The sequence below is a fragment of the Brachionichthys hirsutus genome, chromosome 7 (assembly GCF_040956055.1).
Source record: "Brachionichthys hirsutus isolate HB-005 chromosome 7, CSIRO-AGI_Bhir_v1, whole genome shotgun sequence".
Taxonomy (NCBI): Eukaryota; Metazoa; Chordata; class Actinopteri; order Lophiiformes; family Brachionichthyidae; genus Brachionichthys; species Brachionichthys hirsutus.
Genome location: NC_090903.1, coordinates 13,802,340 through 13,820,071, shown reverse-complemented (window position 1 = coordinate 13,820,071; position 17,732 = coordinate 13,802,340). Strand labels below are relative to the sequence as shown.

The 17,732-nt window shown below is 45.4% G+C and overlaps 1 protein-coding gene across 1 annotated transcript; it reads right to left on the bottom strand.

Moving 5' to 3' along the window:
* Positions 1-812: 812 nt before the first annotated feature.
* Positions 813-12,931, bottom strand: bcl2l11 (BCL2 like 11). Its single transcript, XM_068741656.1, has 3 exons — positions 12,466-12,931; positions 10,182-10,294; positions 813-4,547 (listed from the first exon to the last, which is right to left on the bottom strand). Exons 1-3 carry the CDS (start codon positions 12,929-12,931, stop codon positions 4,383-4,385), a joined length of 744 nt encoding a protein of 247 aa, XP_068597757.1. The 3' UTR covers positions 813-4,382.
* Positions 12,932-17,732: the final 4,801 nt, after the last annotated feature.

Genomic DNA, 17,732 nt, shown 5'->3' with positions numbered 1-17,732 from the left:
TGGTTTGCTCTCGGAGTGCTTTTCCAGTTTTAGTGCTAGCATGACTCGCGCCACACAAAGAGGATTAATCTCTTACATCAGAGTCGAATTACCCGATTGTTTCTCTGACAAGGTGTCGACCTCGACCTGCCATTGAATTTGAAATTATTTTAATTGACAAATGGTCAGAAACCTTTAGCACGGCACTGCGTGTGGAACTCAGAACGAAACCTGATGCATGAAAGTGAGTTTAAGTCTTTATTCCATCTCACCTTGAAACCAGGAGGAGTGAGAATCCTTCTTTTTCTTATATGGAGGAATCCACCCTGCGGGACTGCTGCTCTGACTCATAAGCATGTGTGTGTGTGTGCGTGTGTGTGAGCGCACACACGGGCTCATCTGCAGGACACGGAAAGTACAGTGCCTTCCACGACTTGGCACAAACACATGCTCAGATAATTACAAGTCTTCCATACACAGACACACAACACATTAACACACATACACATGGTCACATGCATAAATGGCTTCTGTACACATGCGAACACACACACACACACACACGCACGCACACACACACACATGCAGAGAGAATGAGAAGAGAGAAATCCAGAAAGTCTGCCTCAGGCACTCAAAAAAACCCAAGAATCTGTCCTCATTTCACCTCGATCAGTTTTCATGGCAGCGTTTTTTGAAGCTATAATGTTTAATCTTTTTTCCTGTAAAGTGTTAAACTGATGTTTTATCCTGTGAAAGAAAACGTAAAAATAACATCAAACGGGAAATGACGAAATTAATTAATCTTTTCTCATTTACTCGGTGCAAAAAAAAAAAAAATCAAAAAAATTAGAATGCAATTTAATATTAAATTCAAATGAGCTTATATATGTTTTTCCTATGACATGAGTCTGTTGTTTCAGCGAGTATACAGTTCAGAGTTCACTGTGCATGACAAACAAACAAAGGCAAAGTAAATAAACAACTTATTGAGGCGGTGTTAGATTCAGTCCCGGAAGCTACGCGCTTCTGATTGAAGGAGGTCGCCGGAGGCGGCTCCTCGCTGATGCTGGTTAAACTGGATCCAGGACCGGTTGGAGCTGCACGTTCAAGAACTGGCTCCTCAAGCGCAGGATACGGAAAAGCAAAACAATTCTATAAGCCTGCGTGTCGGGGGATTTAAGTTCGTTGTAGCCGGTGAAACCCGTTATTCTGCAGAACGGAGGTCCCTGGCTTGAACTACTCTGATAGGGGATTGGTAGATCTTCAATAACTGTAACACAATTACACAATCAATCAAAACACAGGAAGGCACAAAGGAGGTTGGTGACACCCAATGTATGTAAAAAAAAAAGGTAAAAACTTTATTTTCAGCAGTTTGAAGCAATTAAAACGTCAAAATTACAATATATTCAGTGTAAGATAACAGTTGAAACAACAACGTCTCGCAGCTACAGTTGTTACTGGGTCATTTGGAGTCGCTCGGATCACTTGAGTCTGAACAAACCGGCCCCAACGGATGCATTTCTGTACAGCAAAGCACAACGTGAGCCGCACTGGATCTGCCTTAGTCTAACAAGCTGAGTCTGTTCGCTTCCCAGGAAATGAAATAGAGACTTTGAATGATTCTCCTGTTTGAAGGCAAACAGATCAATCAAACGGCGGCCTGTGAATCGACACCGTACCGGGTTTCCACGTCGGTTTCACACAACACTATTTCATCTTTCGGTTTCCTCGCTGCCGTGGACCTCCTCGCGCCGCTCCAGCTGTAATACAGTACTTCTAAATGAGGTCTCTGGGTTTCACACGGCGACGGGTCAGAGATCAGCACGTGGTCACGACGCGTCATAGCAGAGGAAGAGCGAGGCGAGGAAGGCCCGGCACGCACCCGGGGTGATTTCAGTAAAAACATGGAAGTCGTGTTTTCATTGTAACAAATGAACGGCAATTAGACAACTTCAGTTGCTGCAGATAAAATCAAGCCGTATCTGCGACTCATAAAACGACACACCCAGCATCCTCGCTCAGATGATGAGACAACGGATCCCTGATATAAAAACGACGGATGCTTTGACTTGTTTCTGATCGGGTTTCGCTTTGAGGCACCTGTTTGTGATCCTTTGTGGTGGTTTTGAGTGTTTGTCATCATTTGAATCTCTGAGCTGCTGTTTTGTGTGTATTTAGGTTGTTTTTTTTACGCCCTTTTGTACTCTAACTCTCTGGTATAGGTGGTCGATCGGATCCTCGGAGGGTCTCGTCCCACCCCTCTGGCCTCACCCGTTTTTTTACATTTTGTTGCTGGAGTCTATCTAATCAGCCAGAGGTTTAATCGATCGATTACAACTTGTAATTGATTGTGGCTGAGTTCAGGTGTGATTAACGCCATGAAAACACGCAACCTGTGATTTATTTGCGTCACATCCGCTTTCTCAAGCTGAATTTACTGAAGTTACTGATCGCCTTTCTGTTGCTGTGGTTACAAGCATCCTGAGCATTGTTTAGGTTTTACGTTAAAGAAACTCCTCCGCTTGTTCCATGTTCACCTGATTAGCATCCCTGCAGCTGCTTAATGAGGCTCCAGAGTTTCCGTACTGCAGGTACGACCACAGTTTCTTTTGCTTCGGTCAGCTGAATCGCCTTCGACTGTGCATGATTCACTTTTTGGTTGCGGTCCAGAAATCTTGCTCTATTGAGGCTTTAATGGCCTGGCAGGCTTGAGCAAACTTGGCAGCATCTGAATTACTGCGCTAATAAAACTATAGCCTGACCTTGCTGATAAGCCCTTACTTCCCAGCTAAACTCGGCCTGGCTGCTAAAAGTAAGTCCTGAGGCTGATCATCAGTTTGATCATTCAGAGCAGATAAACGCTATCGATATTTAAATAATGCAAAGTGAGGTCTTTTAATGCAACATGCAGAGGGTGAGTAAACAAGAGGAATTAAAGGCCTTAATGCTTTGCTTCCCATCATTTAGGACACGGCTGGTATTTGGGATAAAAGTGATTCTGAAATTCTAAATCTCACTAGAGTTTACAGAAACATGCAAACAGTGGAAGATTAGTATCAATTACTTGAAGCCTGCTGCAGCGGTTTACTACGCTGTAGCCTTATTTTCACTGGTCGTAGTCAACAAATTCCCTGAATGACAGAATGAATACATGTCGAAAGTACAAAAATTAATGACCGAGCGACGATCGGGGTCAAGCCTTTTTTAGCTTTCTTGACAGACCATCGAGGAAGACAAAACATATCGAGCAGGACGAACCCAGCATTTTGACCGTTTTTTTTTTTTTAATTTATTTAAAACTGTAATATGTAAAAGGTAATATCAGTCTGGGAAGATTCAATTCACACAGGACAATAAAAGTATCGACGGCTGTTTGAAAAGTCACAATGCAGTCAGGAGACACTTGGATGAAAAGTCCATAAATTCCTACAAATGTAAATAAGATAAATATTTTTCTACTGAAACGGCAGGATTAATTCATGCAGTTAAAATAGCGTTTAAGGGATAGTAATCCTTATCCTGAGAGCAGAGCTGGATAGAAACTAACTCGTGATATTGAAATATGACACCATTGATGCTTGAAGAATACAATAATCTTAATATTGTATATGCTGATCAGTCCAGGGAGTATCATAAATTTACCTACAATCTCATTTTTGTTTGAATTAAGCCACCTTGACTCTCTGGGAAATTAATATAACGGGACGGTATAACGTTGGATTTCAACCATCAACTCATATCCGGATTCTATGTTTATGTACAATTAGATATTGCTAATTTAACACAGATTTAAGCGGACATAGCTCATGGATTCATGGTAAAAAAAAATAATAATTACACAGTAGTTTAGGAATCTTTTGCAAATTAAAATATTGAATGAATATTATTATCTATTGCATGCTGGATCCTAACCTGCCGGGAGCGTTTCATTTTTCTCTGACTGAAATATTCTAGTGAGAAAAGATGGGCTAAGACATTGCTGGAAACACCCATATACTAGGAAACAACCCTGGGTCTGCAGAGTTGATCACCCGAGGAACTCATAATCTATGTGCAGTAAAAAGACCATAAAAGAAGCTAAAAAACAACAACTAAGTGAACAGGAAACTGTAAAAGGCACATTTCCACAGGTGTGGCATATTTAGATGATATGACCCCCTCTACGCTGGAAAGGAGTGCAAAATCTCAGCTCTTTGGTAGAATTACAAAAGGCTCAGAGACTGGGAAGGAAAAAGAGACAAAACAACCCCAAAATATTACACTCTAGAGTTCCTTAAAGGCGTCGGCAAATCATCTCTAGGTTACAAAGTCCAAAGGAAGTTCAAGATTCAAGGCGTGATAGATCACACACATACATTATCAAAGATAAATAGCTACTTCTGCTGGGTTTTCTAAAAATGCTAAACCTGAGCGTGGTCCTGGCTGTCCATGCTGCCTTGCAAATAGATCATCCGTCCAATCAGAAGGAGAAGAAGGCTCATGCAGAGCAGCATGGTCGGCTCCTGGTGGATTTGCGGCAGAAGGTTTGGACGGATCACAACCCGTCTGTGTCTGCCTGCCATTCCCTGGACATAGAGAGAGAGCGAGAGAGAGAGAAAGAGACAAGAATTGGCATTTAAGTATTAATGACATATCATGTTGAAACTATATGGTTTGGTTGTTAATACATTTAAGAGTGGGTTTTTAATTTAATCCTGCATTTATCATTATGCAACTGTCAAATATTTATAAAGGTAACGCGATGACTTCAAGTCTTCAACGAGGCAATGATCAGATTCTGGGAATCACCATCCAGAGCTGTAAGGCACATTATAGAGTTATAATAGGTGGAGTGGTTTACACTCGATGATTAAGATGACCTTCATACATACAAATGTCACAATTTCCCTTTTCAAAAAGCTGCCAAGAAGCCGAGTTTGCAGAGTTGAAATAAGCTGAAAGGAAGCCAAACTGAGTCTGGCTAGATTCCCAGGTAGATGGACCCAAGTGATCTATGCTAACTGTTAGCATCCAGTCTGCAGGCGTTCCTTTCAAACATGATTATTGCCAGGCAATAATTTTTTCCTCTTTTATGGGATCCCCCCCCCCCGCCCCCTGAGACTTTTCTAATATTAAATCAACATCTAAGGAGATGCCACAATTAGGACGAAGCTGGAAGATGAGTCTTGTTTCTCTAAAGCCGCGGCTAAACCTTCCACTTCCCCGATGTCATCGAGGGACAAACTATTATTGGCAGCGTAGAGAAGAGCCAATTCTCCTCAGAAGGTTTTATTCATCCTAATCTTCCGCTATTGTCATAAATCAGAACTTGGGAGTATCTCAAGTAAAGTATCATCACTTCAGCCTCCCCTTTTCCTTTAGAGTTCAAAAGTTGAACTCCAGCAAACGGGCTGCAGTTTTCCTTGGGTGATTTATTTTCTCTGGATATTCCATTTCTGGCCTTTAAATATACAATCGTGCTTTTGCCCTTGAGAGTCGCTCTGGAGGACAGAGAGACAGAGCTTCGGGGTTTTAGAGTTGGCGGCGCTTCTGTGCTTTTTCCTCACCTCACCAACCACTGTCGTGATTCAGCTGTCAGAAAGGTCTGTCGCTTGCTTTGTGAGCGAAGAGACCAGGCCATCAGATTCATAAGTCTCAAAACAACGGCTTGACAGACCCAAAAACTTAGTTCACATTTAACGCTTCATCTGTTGATCCATCCAAGTTCTGCATGTCTCAAAGCAACTCTGAATCAAATCACAGGGGATTACATTTTATTTTTTAACTCTGCTGCATCTTGGATTTGTTCATTAAGTTCACGTGATTTATCGAGCAAGGACCCAGGAGTAGGCACGAGGCGCCAAGTAGAATATGCTAGCCTCAAAGCTTTTAGTCTTAATGGAATAAAACTTGCCAGCCAGTGTTTCAAACCAGGCAAACCGTTTTCAGGAAACAAATTCAATGAGGTCGATAAAAACTGGTTTGGTTTCGCAGTATAGCCGAAACGTCTGGAGACAAAATCATGAAAAATTGTTCGGAAGATCAACAACAGGCTAGCAAGGAACAAGAGGAAACACACCGGATACACAAGACGAGGTGGATGCAGGGCAGAAAAGAAATGCACAGAAGAACAAGCTACCCAACAACAACTAATCCAAGAATGTGGCATGAGATGATGGATATAAGTCTCTGTTCAATATGGCGCTACGGTAGCTTTCATTTAATAAACAACAACACAGCACAATATATTAGCTTAGCATTGGTAAACAGCTAAGATGGCTCTATGAATTGACCCCCCCACACACATACACACACACACACACACACACACACAATGTCCAGGGCCTCCAAAGCCCACGTTTGCATTGTGTTTATCAAATCAGAACACAAGCAGCGACTTCCTCAAAGTCAAAGACAGTATTTGTGTTGTTCATAAAACCACGCAGGCAAAAAGGCCGGCCCCTCGATCGGTTGTGTTTCACAGGACGAGCGGTTTCGCTGTAACCAGAAACAGATGTGCTCCTCAGCTGGAGGAGCCAAAAGCAGTTTGACCAGCCAACACTCCTCACAGCTGAGGAGCACACAAAGGGAAAGCACACAACGCACACACAAACAGACGCACAGAGCTAATCCTCTAGCAGCCGTTTAAGCTTACCTCAAACGACCCTGTCCATCATCTGAGGAGATGATCGATCATTTACCAAACGCTGCAGGCGTTGCATATCTGTGTGCATTGCATGTACCGGTACTTGCAAACATACGTGTGATCAGATACGAAGGAAGGACGCTGGTCTTGCTTTCTCTTTTTCATTCTGTTAAAACGTAACATTTAGTTTAACAGCAGGATCCGATATTTGCCTTCATGCATTGCAGGAGCGAATGGAATGAAATGAAAATGTGTGGATCAGAGTGTTCGCGGACTAATTCAGTTACGACTTTAGATGTTGAAGATGAGGGATTCCTCTGGTTGAAAGGTCACATGAGTTCATTTAAATGTATGGATAATAGTCGTGACCTATAGACGGTTACTAGAGGTCAGGAACAAATATTACATTTTAACATTAAAACACATTTATGGATTATAAAATCAGTTTGAAAAATCAACTCTGATTCGCTTCTACTTTTCATGGTTGGTGTATAAAGACACAATCTAGAACATTTTGATGATAATCCAGATCAGCATGTGGATGGTGTAAATCCAGTTACAAGCGGAATGAGCTGCTTGGCGGAGGTCTGCGCTCTGAGTGATTTTCTACTTGTAAGTAGGGTTAAGTTTAGGGTTGTAGTGATTCCTTACTAATTTAGCTGGAATCCAGTGAATCAGAAAGAAAGAAATGGATTCACCTACGGTACCAAGAAGCATTCGGGTTGGAGTTGCAGCTTTATTCTTGGAAAATGAATGGACGCTTGGATAAACAACCCCGACTTTCCACCATGTCATAGATTTCTCTATTTTTGCCTCGTCTTGTTCATCTTCATCTTGTCTGTTCGTTTTCACAGTGGAAATATCGGCTCATTCGGCTCCAAAAACCTCATGAAATTTAGCTCCGTCACCACAGCTTACTATGCTGCGTGTCGAAAATAGCGCTCTGAATGAGGACAAGCGCGCACGCACGCACACACACACACACACACACAGAACATTATTATATCATTCTCTTTACCGCTACCTGGCTGCCTTTTTGGTAACCAATATGCAAACCTCCACAAACACTATAATTTGAAGGTTTAGAAAACTTTTTTACAAAATTGGGGGATTTTACCGTGGGCAGCACAATAGCACAGTAGATAGCACTGCTGACTCACAGTAAAAAGGTCAGAGGTTCAAATCCAACTTTTTTTCTGCAAGGAATTTGTTTGTTCTCCCTGTGTCTGCGTGGGTTCTCTCCGGGTTCTCTCCAGGTTCTCCAGGTTCCTCCCACCACCAAAAACTATGCTAAAACTGTCCGTCTGTGTGAGTGTGTGCGTGAAAGATTGTCCGTCCGTCTGTCTATCCCAGGTGGTCGGGATAGGCTCCAGTAGATCCCACAACCCGGAAATCGAATGAATGAATGAATCTTGTCTTAAGAAATTCTATAAAAAATACATACTTATGTAACATTTTTGTTCATGTAAACATCTCTAAAAATTACTAATCATGCGAAAACATGCGTGAAGCATCAAAGAACATAGATTATAAAAATTTGCAATCGGCCGCCACCACCACCAGTGTCTGGACTGATTTTGCTGATCTCGCCGAGGCTTCAGGGCAGAGTCTAAGTACCATAGAGCTCCTGGTATCACGCAAATATCGCATTACAATATGCACACGGTGGGAATTTGTGCATCATAAAGTTGTTACAGAGTTTAAAAAAAAAAGCTCACAATCACGCAATGGAAAGCCAGGAAACGAATTTAGCAAAAAACAAAGCGCTTCAGCTTTTAGGCCACGAAGGGGTGACGGCAAGAATAAATAAGTGTTTAGCCTCGGATTCAGCTCGCGGATAACCAAAGACACAAGCAGCCAATCAGTGACTGTTATTTCTGTTCTTCAGACGAGAGGCTTTACCTCCATATTAATGATGACAGAGTGTGTGTGTCTGGAGTGTGTTTAACACGTTTGTGTGTGTGTGTGTGTGTGTGTGTGTGTCTGTGTTATGGCAGGATAATTAGACGTTGTGCTTTGCTCCCTGAGAGTTTTTTTTTTTAAACCACAGGGCTGAGCTATAATGAATCTACGCCGTCACGGACACTAGACTGACACACACACACACACACACACACACACACACACACACACACACAGAGCACATTTACAGATGTTTGAAAACAAATGCACGCATTGTGCAGACTAGCACACATAATCACACACATGTTGTGCAAATGTTTAACCATTTGAGTGTGTGTGTGAAAAAAGACTGGATCAGCAAGTGAGTGAGAGGATTACTGAAGAACAAATAATTACGAGTGATTATATATTGGCTGTCTGTCATTTCCTCACAAACAGAGAATCATATTGTTGCGCTTTTTATGCGTTGTTAAGTGCTCTTGTGTGTTTTGATAATTTTTGAGAGAACAAAACGACGTGAAAGCAGAGACAACACATGTGACGGGCGGCATTCTCAGTTTACGGCGATGCTGATTCTGCAGCCGGACATGACTCAGCTCTGAGCCAAACGCCTTCAGGCGACACAGCTGGGAAAAATGCTTCAACGCTGCACGGCAGCGTGAAATGGCGGTCATTAGATCGCCTGTCAGAATGCTGAAACACAACCTCGCCCTGCTGGTTGAATCAAAGATTCTCTTTTGGCCCATTTTGTGGGTTAAAATTATCCATTCATTCATTTTCTCAACCGCTTAATCCGAAATCCGGGTCGCAGGATCTGCTGGAGCCTATCCCAGCGGTCTACAGACGAGCACACCCTGGACAAGCCGCCAGTTCATCGCAGGCCTTGGATCGGGGGGGGGGGGGGGGTTGTAGTTTCACACAGACCCATGAAACTACGAGCACCGGATGCAGACACCATAACACACAAGTACGTCAAGTTAGCGGCTCGCTAACAGTAAAGCGCCGACTCGTGAACTGAAGGTTATAAAATCATGTGCAGCCATGCAGGTGAGCTCGTCCACAGCAACGGCAACACCTGGCGAGGGAGCAGGCGGCAGCGTTCTGACTTCTCATTGTTCTTCGCAGACATCGCCTCTCCGTCTCTCCGGCAGCGTTGCGTTGAGTCACGGCGCGGATTCACGCCGTGCTCGCGTGTTTCTGTGAGTCACCGTCGTGGAAGCTTCGCCCTGCGTGACCTTACAGGAAATGATTCCTACTTGATGCCACTGCGCCGCCGTGCGCCGTTGAACTCCTGACCTTCCCAGGCTAGCAATAGCAATTTATCCTCCGTATTGTTTTGCTCCTCTTTCTCATTCGGCTGTTTTCTTTTATTTGCTCTCGGATTTGCGGTGGTTACTGTGGAGTCTGCATTCCCTTCAGCTTCGGGGGGGGCTTTTGCCGGGTTGTTTTCTGATCAGGAATTGTTTGATTGTTCTCACCCGGAGCGCGGCAGGAAAACCCAGCTGGTCACAGGGTTCCTCCGATCCTCCCCGGTGGCATTTTACAGACATGTTTTGTCTCCTGCAGCTTTTACTTTTGCTATACGAGTATATTCTTAGCGTTCCTCTCGCAGAGGAGCTTCTCTTAGCGACGCCGTCCCTCCTGACACACAAACAAAGCCTTGATCACTGACCCTTAAGAGGAGCTGCCTGTTGAAGTCGTCTCCGATGCGCCGCAGCTCTCGTCCGATCGCCTCCGTCTGCATGTCCCTCGCTGCGTTCTGTGGCCACATGCTAGGAGCGTGTCCTGAAACAGACGCAGACGTGTCGTAAATCCGTTCATATCACGTGTGCATACGTGCGTTTTTGTGGTTAATCCGTTTTCATGCATCCAGTCAGAAGTACAGTGTGACCACGAAAGGCTCCGACCTCATCTCCGCTAATGACTCACAAACATTTGTGAAACCAAGACGACATTTCTCACATCCTCTCATATTGAAGAGGCGGCCCAGCTGACGGCGCGAGCGACATCCGCGGGAGGGGTTTAAGATGGGAACCAACGGCGACGGAGCGACCTGTGGCCGCGCCGGACGCCTTGAACGACGTCAGAGCATGGGAAGAGACAGCGAGCCTTTCCTGTGCAGCGTTTCCAAGAGAGCACGAGCCAGATGTCCGATCGCTGTTTACGAGCGGAAGCAGGTTTCATGTTTACAGGTCACGTTGGATCAGGAATTTGCTTAGAAGAGTGCGATACGGACAAAATACGGTGGCTAAAAAAGGTTTATAATATAAAGTTAATATTCAGATGGAGAGTCTTCCTTTAGATTACTAATACTAACAGAGGAAATGAATTATTGCTCAGCTTCTGCCAGTGAATGTGTGATTTAAAAAGCTATATTTGTGTGAGCCAAGCGGATTTCTGAATAAAATCAGTCGACTGGCTGAGCCGGAATTTAAAAAAATGGCTGCAGATGTGCTCTTCCTGCTTCAGACGGAGGAAGTGTTGCGATAGGCTGATTACAGCCGTCCTGTCAGATAGCAGCAGCAAACAGATGATAAACGGATCCTTAAGCGCTATCTGGCGCTCCGACACACAACGGCAGGCCGGCCGTCTTTACGGGAGAGGCTGGCGTTGCGTTAAAGACTGGAGTGTGCGTTTATCTCCTATCAGACGGATGAATCAGATACCGGCGAGAGGCGAGGGGTCTCCGTCTGCAGCTCACAAAAGACGCCCGTCGCTCTGTTTTGGCTGCTATCTCCTCCGTCTGGCTGCAGCGTAAAAGCATGAAAGAGACACAAGGCAAGCACTGCAGCTAATCCCTGCTATTATATATTAAAAAAAAACGATGGGGCGGGGGTTAGTTCACTTGAAAAACATCTGGATTTTGGATCAAAAACAAAAGTGGAAAATGACAAAAGTAAATTCACAGAAATAAAGGCTGTTTCCTGTTTCTTCTGAGATTGTTAACATGCAGCAGGTAACTTTAGCATAAAGCTAAAGCATGTATGTTTTTTTATTTTTATTTTTTTCCCCCACAGACACCAGGAATGATTCACGTTGAACGATTACAAATATCTCATGGACTACATTTCCGGATAGGAATCCGGATCTGCTGGATCATTTATATTTCTCGGCTATTTAGACACCAATAGCGTGAGACAGAAACAGCAGCGGCGTTGAGTCGTCTCCTGCATCTTCAGACATGCGTCCAGATGAGTTTGGTGATTTTCTAAATTCCTGCTGGGGAATCAGATCTGGAGTCAGATGAGCAGATTGTCCACCCACAAGGAGCGCTAACTAATAATTTATTGCTGCAGTAAATAAAGTATTTTCCCTTCATTGCCACTGATAGTTGCTGCCTCAGTCCTTCTTCTTTAATGCTTCACACACACACACGCACGCGCGCGCACACGCACAAATCATTAATCCTCCAAATAGTTCTGACTCAGCTGAATTCACTGAATTCAGGGCAGCGATCCAACATCAGCAGGTCTAACAACGCCTGCTGAACCAGCCTGAGTGATGCCAAACACACAAACACACACAGACACAGAGACGCACAAAAACATGACATACACCGGCTGTTACACAATCTCAAGTTCCAAATCCGAGAGTTGTGTGAATGCAATCGGTTCGGGCTCCGGTGTGTAATGGTTTAGCGTTTCTTCGCTCCACGAAATGGTTTTACGCACTTAAAGGCGGCGGAAGGACAACGCAACGATTCGGGGACCGACAGAAACGGCTTGGCAGCACCGAGGAGTCGTGGATCCGCACGAGTAAAACGCAGCGCGCATCCCGTCGTGGATAAGATGAGCCAGCGCGTAAAGATGAACGAGATGCTTTTGTTTATGTTTTTTATGGTTTCTTTTTTTAAAAAAATAGATTTGGGTTCTATTTGTGCGGGTTGAACCTCCACGCGCTCCTCGCGCGCGTATCCAGCTGTAATCATCGGTTTTGCGCAAAGTGGCTTTGCTCACCGTGCAGCCGGCGCCCCCCCGGCTCTCCGCCGTGCGCCTCAGCCATGCACTGCAGCGCGTGTCGGATCACTTGGCAGGTGGGGCTTGGAGTCTGCGCGGCTCCGTCAGCCTTCGCCGGCTTCGGGGACAACGGGGTGCTCGGCACCGACCCGCTGTCGGAGGAGAAATATCCGCTGGAGGCGCGTCGGCGGATGTGGAATATGGGAGGGGGGGGGATCCGATTGGGTCTGTCTCTGGGTGGCGGGTCCGGTTCTCCTCCTCCGCTGGAGCTGGAGCTGGAGCTGGGGTTGCCCGCGCTCCGCTCGCTGCCGTGCCGGTCTGAACGGGAGGTTTGCGCTCCAGACGCACCGGCGGGTGTTGGATCTCCTCCGCTCTCTTGAGCTGCCGTTACCGCGGTCGAACCATCGGACCGGTTTAGTGGTCTGTTGAATGAACAGAGTGGCACCGTCAGCTTGGGTTCCATCATCTGGACCAGCGGCCCGGAGCCTCGCGGCGACGCGCCGCTGCGTCACGGCTGGATCCGGTCATTTGTATAAGATGCGACGTTTTTACGCTTAAAATAAACCGAGCGAACGGTTCCTCCTGCTCATCTTCCTGATGCGCACCGGGGCTTTTTGAGAATTTGTGTCGGTGATTCGTGCGTAAAGGAGGCGTCTCTGTTTGACCAAATGTGCTGGAAATCGGTCTCAGCGCAACGGATTCATCCCGGAACACGATGATCTGCTTCTCCCCCAAAATGCTTTGACATTTTAACCAACCGGGTTTCCCCACGCACCGATAAAACCTTTACGCACATCAGATGAAGATCGCCACCCTTTCGCATTTTTTACGCATCAATTACGCAAAGAGAACTAACAACAGCCGCGCTTCGGCTGGACGCGGCGTCTGAATTCCGGCAAAACGCAACTCTAAACTTTTCTTTTGCGCTTCGGCGCAGATCCGAGCGCAACAAGGAGCGAGAGAGAGAGAGAGAGAGAGAGAGACTGAGTCAGGCGGACTGGAGACAACTCGCGCGGAGAGGAAAGGCGGGGAGGGGAGGGAGGAAGGGAAGCCCGCACGCCAGTACCGGAAAACACCGACAAGGCGCACAATCCGCCGTCACGTAAATGTTCCACAAGATGATTTCAGCGGAAACTCTGCGCCGCCTCTCCGGAGTCTCTGCGCCTCTGATGACGCAAATAACTCCAGAACAAGCTGCCATGTCAGATTCAAGCTTTGCAAAAACTTCAGCGTGACTTAGACTCCAACATTAACGATGCGCGGGAGTCACGTGGGATGCCTCGTCACGTGGATTGTGTCCTTCATGTCAGGCTACTGTCCTGTATGTGTAACGCTCGTCTCCGGAGCGCAGTGGTGCGCGTGCACCTCCTGCAGGACAGCGCGCACGCTTCCAGAATTTTCCTCGCCGTCAAGATGATCCCGTAAAGTTCGAGAGTTTCCGTTTGTCGCCCGGGCTCATACCGGGAGGGCTGAAGGCGACCTGGACCGGACACGTTCGGTAAATCCAAAAAGGCGGATGAAGTCTGTGACGTAGATTATAAAACAAAACAACAACAAAACACTCTATTGTCAAAAAGGATATTATTTATATTAGTTGAAAAATATTTATAGTTCAAATTACCGATGGATAAACTGCGCAGCACCAGGAGCGCAGAGCGTCTGTAGTTCCAATCCCGCTCGTGGCTATGGGGTCAACAGCAGGAACCGATGGGGGCGCGCACTGCGTCGCCAAGCAAGCCGGCAAAGTCGCGCACGTCCCCCCCGCGTCACGCGGATGAAAGGAACCGTCACCGAGCAGGAAAAGGCCGCGTTCAACTTTTATCGATGTATTAGATTTGTAGTTTCGGTTGAGTCCGCGTGTTGCGCGTGCGTGGGATTCTTTTCACGGTGATCATCTGACATCACACACAAAAAAAATAATAATAATTTTTAAAAGAAAGTTAGGGTTAATTTTACGCATTTGGAAAACACTGTTATCGACCACGGGATGGGGGGGGGGGGGTCCGAGTCTTTGCAACGTGACAGCTGACATGCCGGTAGACGCAGAGGGAAACTGGATTTACAGTACAAAAAACGACGCACGCACACGTTTTGTGCCCTGTCCACACTTACCGGGACGGACGCTGCATGTCAGCGGCTTGCCATCACCGCTCACGCCGAAAGATAACACGATGACACGCTGGTTGTGAAATAAAATCGAGTTTACACAAAATCAAAGCAAATCCAGATCGGATCCAGAAGTCCAGACACCGACTTGCGGGCGGAGAAAAAAAACACAAAAAAGGTACGAAGATGATTAAATTCCAGAGGTCTCTGTCGACGCTGGAGGAACGCTTGAATAATCCGCCGCGTCCGAGTTGGAAGCTGCGCCAGAGGACGTAAACAAACTCCAGGCAGAAGCTGCGCTGTAAACGTTTCTGTCCTGCTCCCTCTGAACACGGGCTGATATATACGGTGCGCTCCTCCTCTGAAGCCGCCGCGGTCCTCCCTCTGGAGGGTGGAGTCTCTCCTTCGGCTCTTTTCTCTTTTCTCTGTCTCCCCCTGTCTTCCAGGTCGGGACTCTGCGCCGTCGCTCTGCTGGCCGATGGACGGATGGATATGCTTGGGGAATTATAAAATAATTCGTGTCATTGCGTCTCTGAATGTTGTAAATGTTATGTGTGTTTTTTAATTGGACCATTGTGTCTGCAATAAAGATTTGATTGATTGATTGATCTGAATGAACCGAGCTTGTTGCGTCATGAATCATCCTGAGAGTTTTGCCAGCACCATTTAGGATTCTGAGAAAAGCCTTGTCTGAAGAAAAGAGGAAATTGAGTGCAGAAAAGTTTTCAGTATTGGATGTGTGTGAGTCAGGGTTCTTTATTACGTGCTTCTATCCTCATTTCTGATTGGCCGGTGAGTGTCCTTCCAAAATAATCTCATGGTGTCTCCACCTCTATCTGCTCGTGGTTATAAAAAGAGAGAGTTTCTTATGATTCTGATTCTTTATTGTCATTCAAACTAATCCATCTCGCGTGGCGTTGGCTCCGGCAGCGACAGCTGGCCGGGAGCGCCGGGAAACATCCGATCTGATCTTCACAGCAGCTGCAGGGGAAGAGGAGCTGAGAGAGGCAAGACGCAAATCAATACAGACAAAAGAGTGGGGACAATCAATAACATGTACATGTGATCAATAGCGATTAATCACGCAGAGTGTGGGAAGATATTTGTGAATGGATGTAATGTAATGTCATGTCATGTCATGTAATGTAATGTAATTTAATGCTGATACTCTGGAGAATAAGAATCCAAAACATTTTCACTGAAGTTTCACTGCAAAAAAACTTTTTATGTAAACTGTAAAAATGAGCAGGAAAATGTATTTGTAGTGATATTACACTCATAAAACATGTATGATAACAGCACAATGGTTAGCATCGGCGCCTCACCGCAGGAGGATCTGAATCCTTCCCAGATTGTACATGAAGTACTGACAGCAGGTAGGAGATAGTAGGAGGTAGTAGTTAGTAGGTAGGAGGTAGCAGGAAGGAGGTAGGAAGTAGGAAGTAGCAGGGGGAGGTAGCAGGAAGGAAGTAGTAGGTAGGAGGTAGGAAGTAGCAGGGGGAGGTAGCAGGAAGGAGGTAGGAAGTAGCAGGGGGGAGGTAGCAGGTAGGAAGTAGTAGGTAGGAGGTAGTAGGTAGGAGGTAGGAAGTAGCAGGGGGAGGTAGCAGGAAGGCGGTAGGAAGTAGCAGGGGGGAGGTAGCAGGTAGGAAGTAGTAGGTAGGAGGTAGGAAGTAGCAGGGGGGGAGCAGGTAGCAGGAAGGAGGTAGGACAAACTGGAATTTATTCTCCTGTTACAATTGCGTGCAAAAAAAGGATGTAAATTCCTGGAAAATTGGAACAGACAGAACACCATTTATCCAATAAATACCTTTTACTGTGACGTGAGAATAAATATTAATGAGTGATAAACCCTCCGATAACATCTGCGTGAGAATCTGTTCAATTGATCCTCAGTAACAGGCTAATTGTGTTTTAATGTATTGTACTGTAAACAAGGCAGTACTCCATTTATGTTTACAATGGTCACACGTGTTTACTACTTCCTGTTTGAGTTGATGTCAGGTCGGCATGTACGATATGTGTGTGTGTGGGGGGGGGGGGGCTGACCCATCTTCTTTGGTCTCATGGGGTGACTCTCAGCCTGACGTCCGTTGATGTTGATTTCATTTACTTCCTTAACTCGTTAAAAACAGTTAACAATTACTATTCAAAGTATTATGTATTCTAGTTTATCGAAACAAATACTTCCTATCCTTAACCCACAATCAAAATGTGCTTCTCCTAATTAGCTGAATGTGAATCAAATCCAAAAAATAAGGTGAGAGATAATTAAACTCTGATTAAACTGAAACTGAAACTGCATCCTAAAAGACGTTGAACGGATCTGGACTACTGACCACTGATTGGTAACGGACAGCCAATCAGTGAGCTCTCCTCCTCCCCCAATAGGACAATCCCGACCACCTGGACCTGTGTGTGTGTGTGTGGGTGTGTGTCCATATTGACGGTTGTAATGTGAGAGGTCAGAACACAATGACACTGTGACTCTGAAAACCCAACACCGTGCCGTGAAAGGTCACAACTCTGGGGGGGGGGATGCCTCTGCTCTGCTCTCATCCATTCATCTTTACTCATCCTTTTCATGGACATCAGCGATGTATTCCTGATGCTTCATTTTTCACGGCTTTAATGATAAGACGGAGATGATGGATGCATTTAGTTCCTTGAAGGGTTCCTGTTAGCAAGATAACTCAAACAGTTAGAGATGTAATTGTAATGTCATGTAACTTAAAGTAATTGTATGGATCTTAAAATGTGGGAATTGGCAGACACATGACATTTGAAGAGATTTGTCGAGAAGTAATGCTGCAATTTCAGTATGTTTGCAAAAAATGAACATAAAACTACATATGAAAGACAGGTGTCCATAATGTCACACCTCAAATTAACTCCCAAGCTGCTGTTCATCCCGTTTCCTCTCATCAGTCTCGAGGTTTTCTGGATCCTCTATAAAACCGATTGAAGACAAAATATGACCGTGTGCTCTGCTACAGTTGTTCTCACTTTGCTGTGATCAAACAGTAGTGACAGACAAGCACACACACACACACACACACAAACAACCCATGTGTCGTGCCTTGTGCTAATTAAATACAGTGTTGTGTTTGGCTGGAGTGTGTTAAGCACACTGTTTATCCAGTCCTCAGTGATCAGTGCAGACG

What these genes read in the sequence shown, in the direction of transcription:
- bcl2l11 (XM_068741656.1), bottom strand. Translation starts at nt 12,931, where the DNA reads ATGATGGAACCCAAGCTGACGGTGCCACTCTGTTCATTCAACAGACCA. An exon ending in GGGGGGGCGCCGGCTGCACG is followed by an intron (nt 10,295 to 12,465) that starts GTGAGCAAAGCC and finishes CGTCTGTTTCAG; the next exon opens with GACACGCTCCTAGCATGTGG. An exon ending in ACAGGCAGCTCCTCTTAAGG is followed by an intron (nt 4,548 to 10,181) that starts GTCAGTGATCAA and finishes CTCTATGTCCAG; the next exon opens with GGAATGGCAGGCAGACACAG.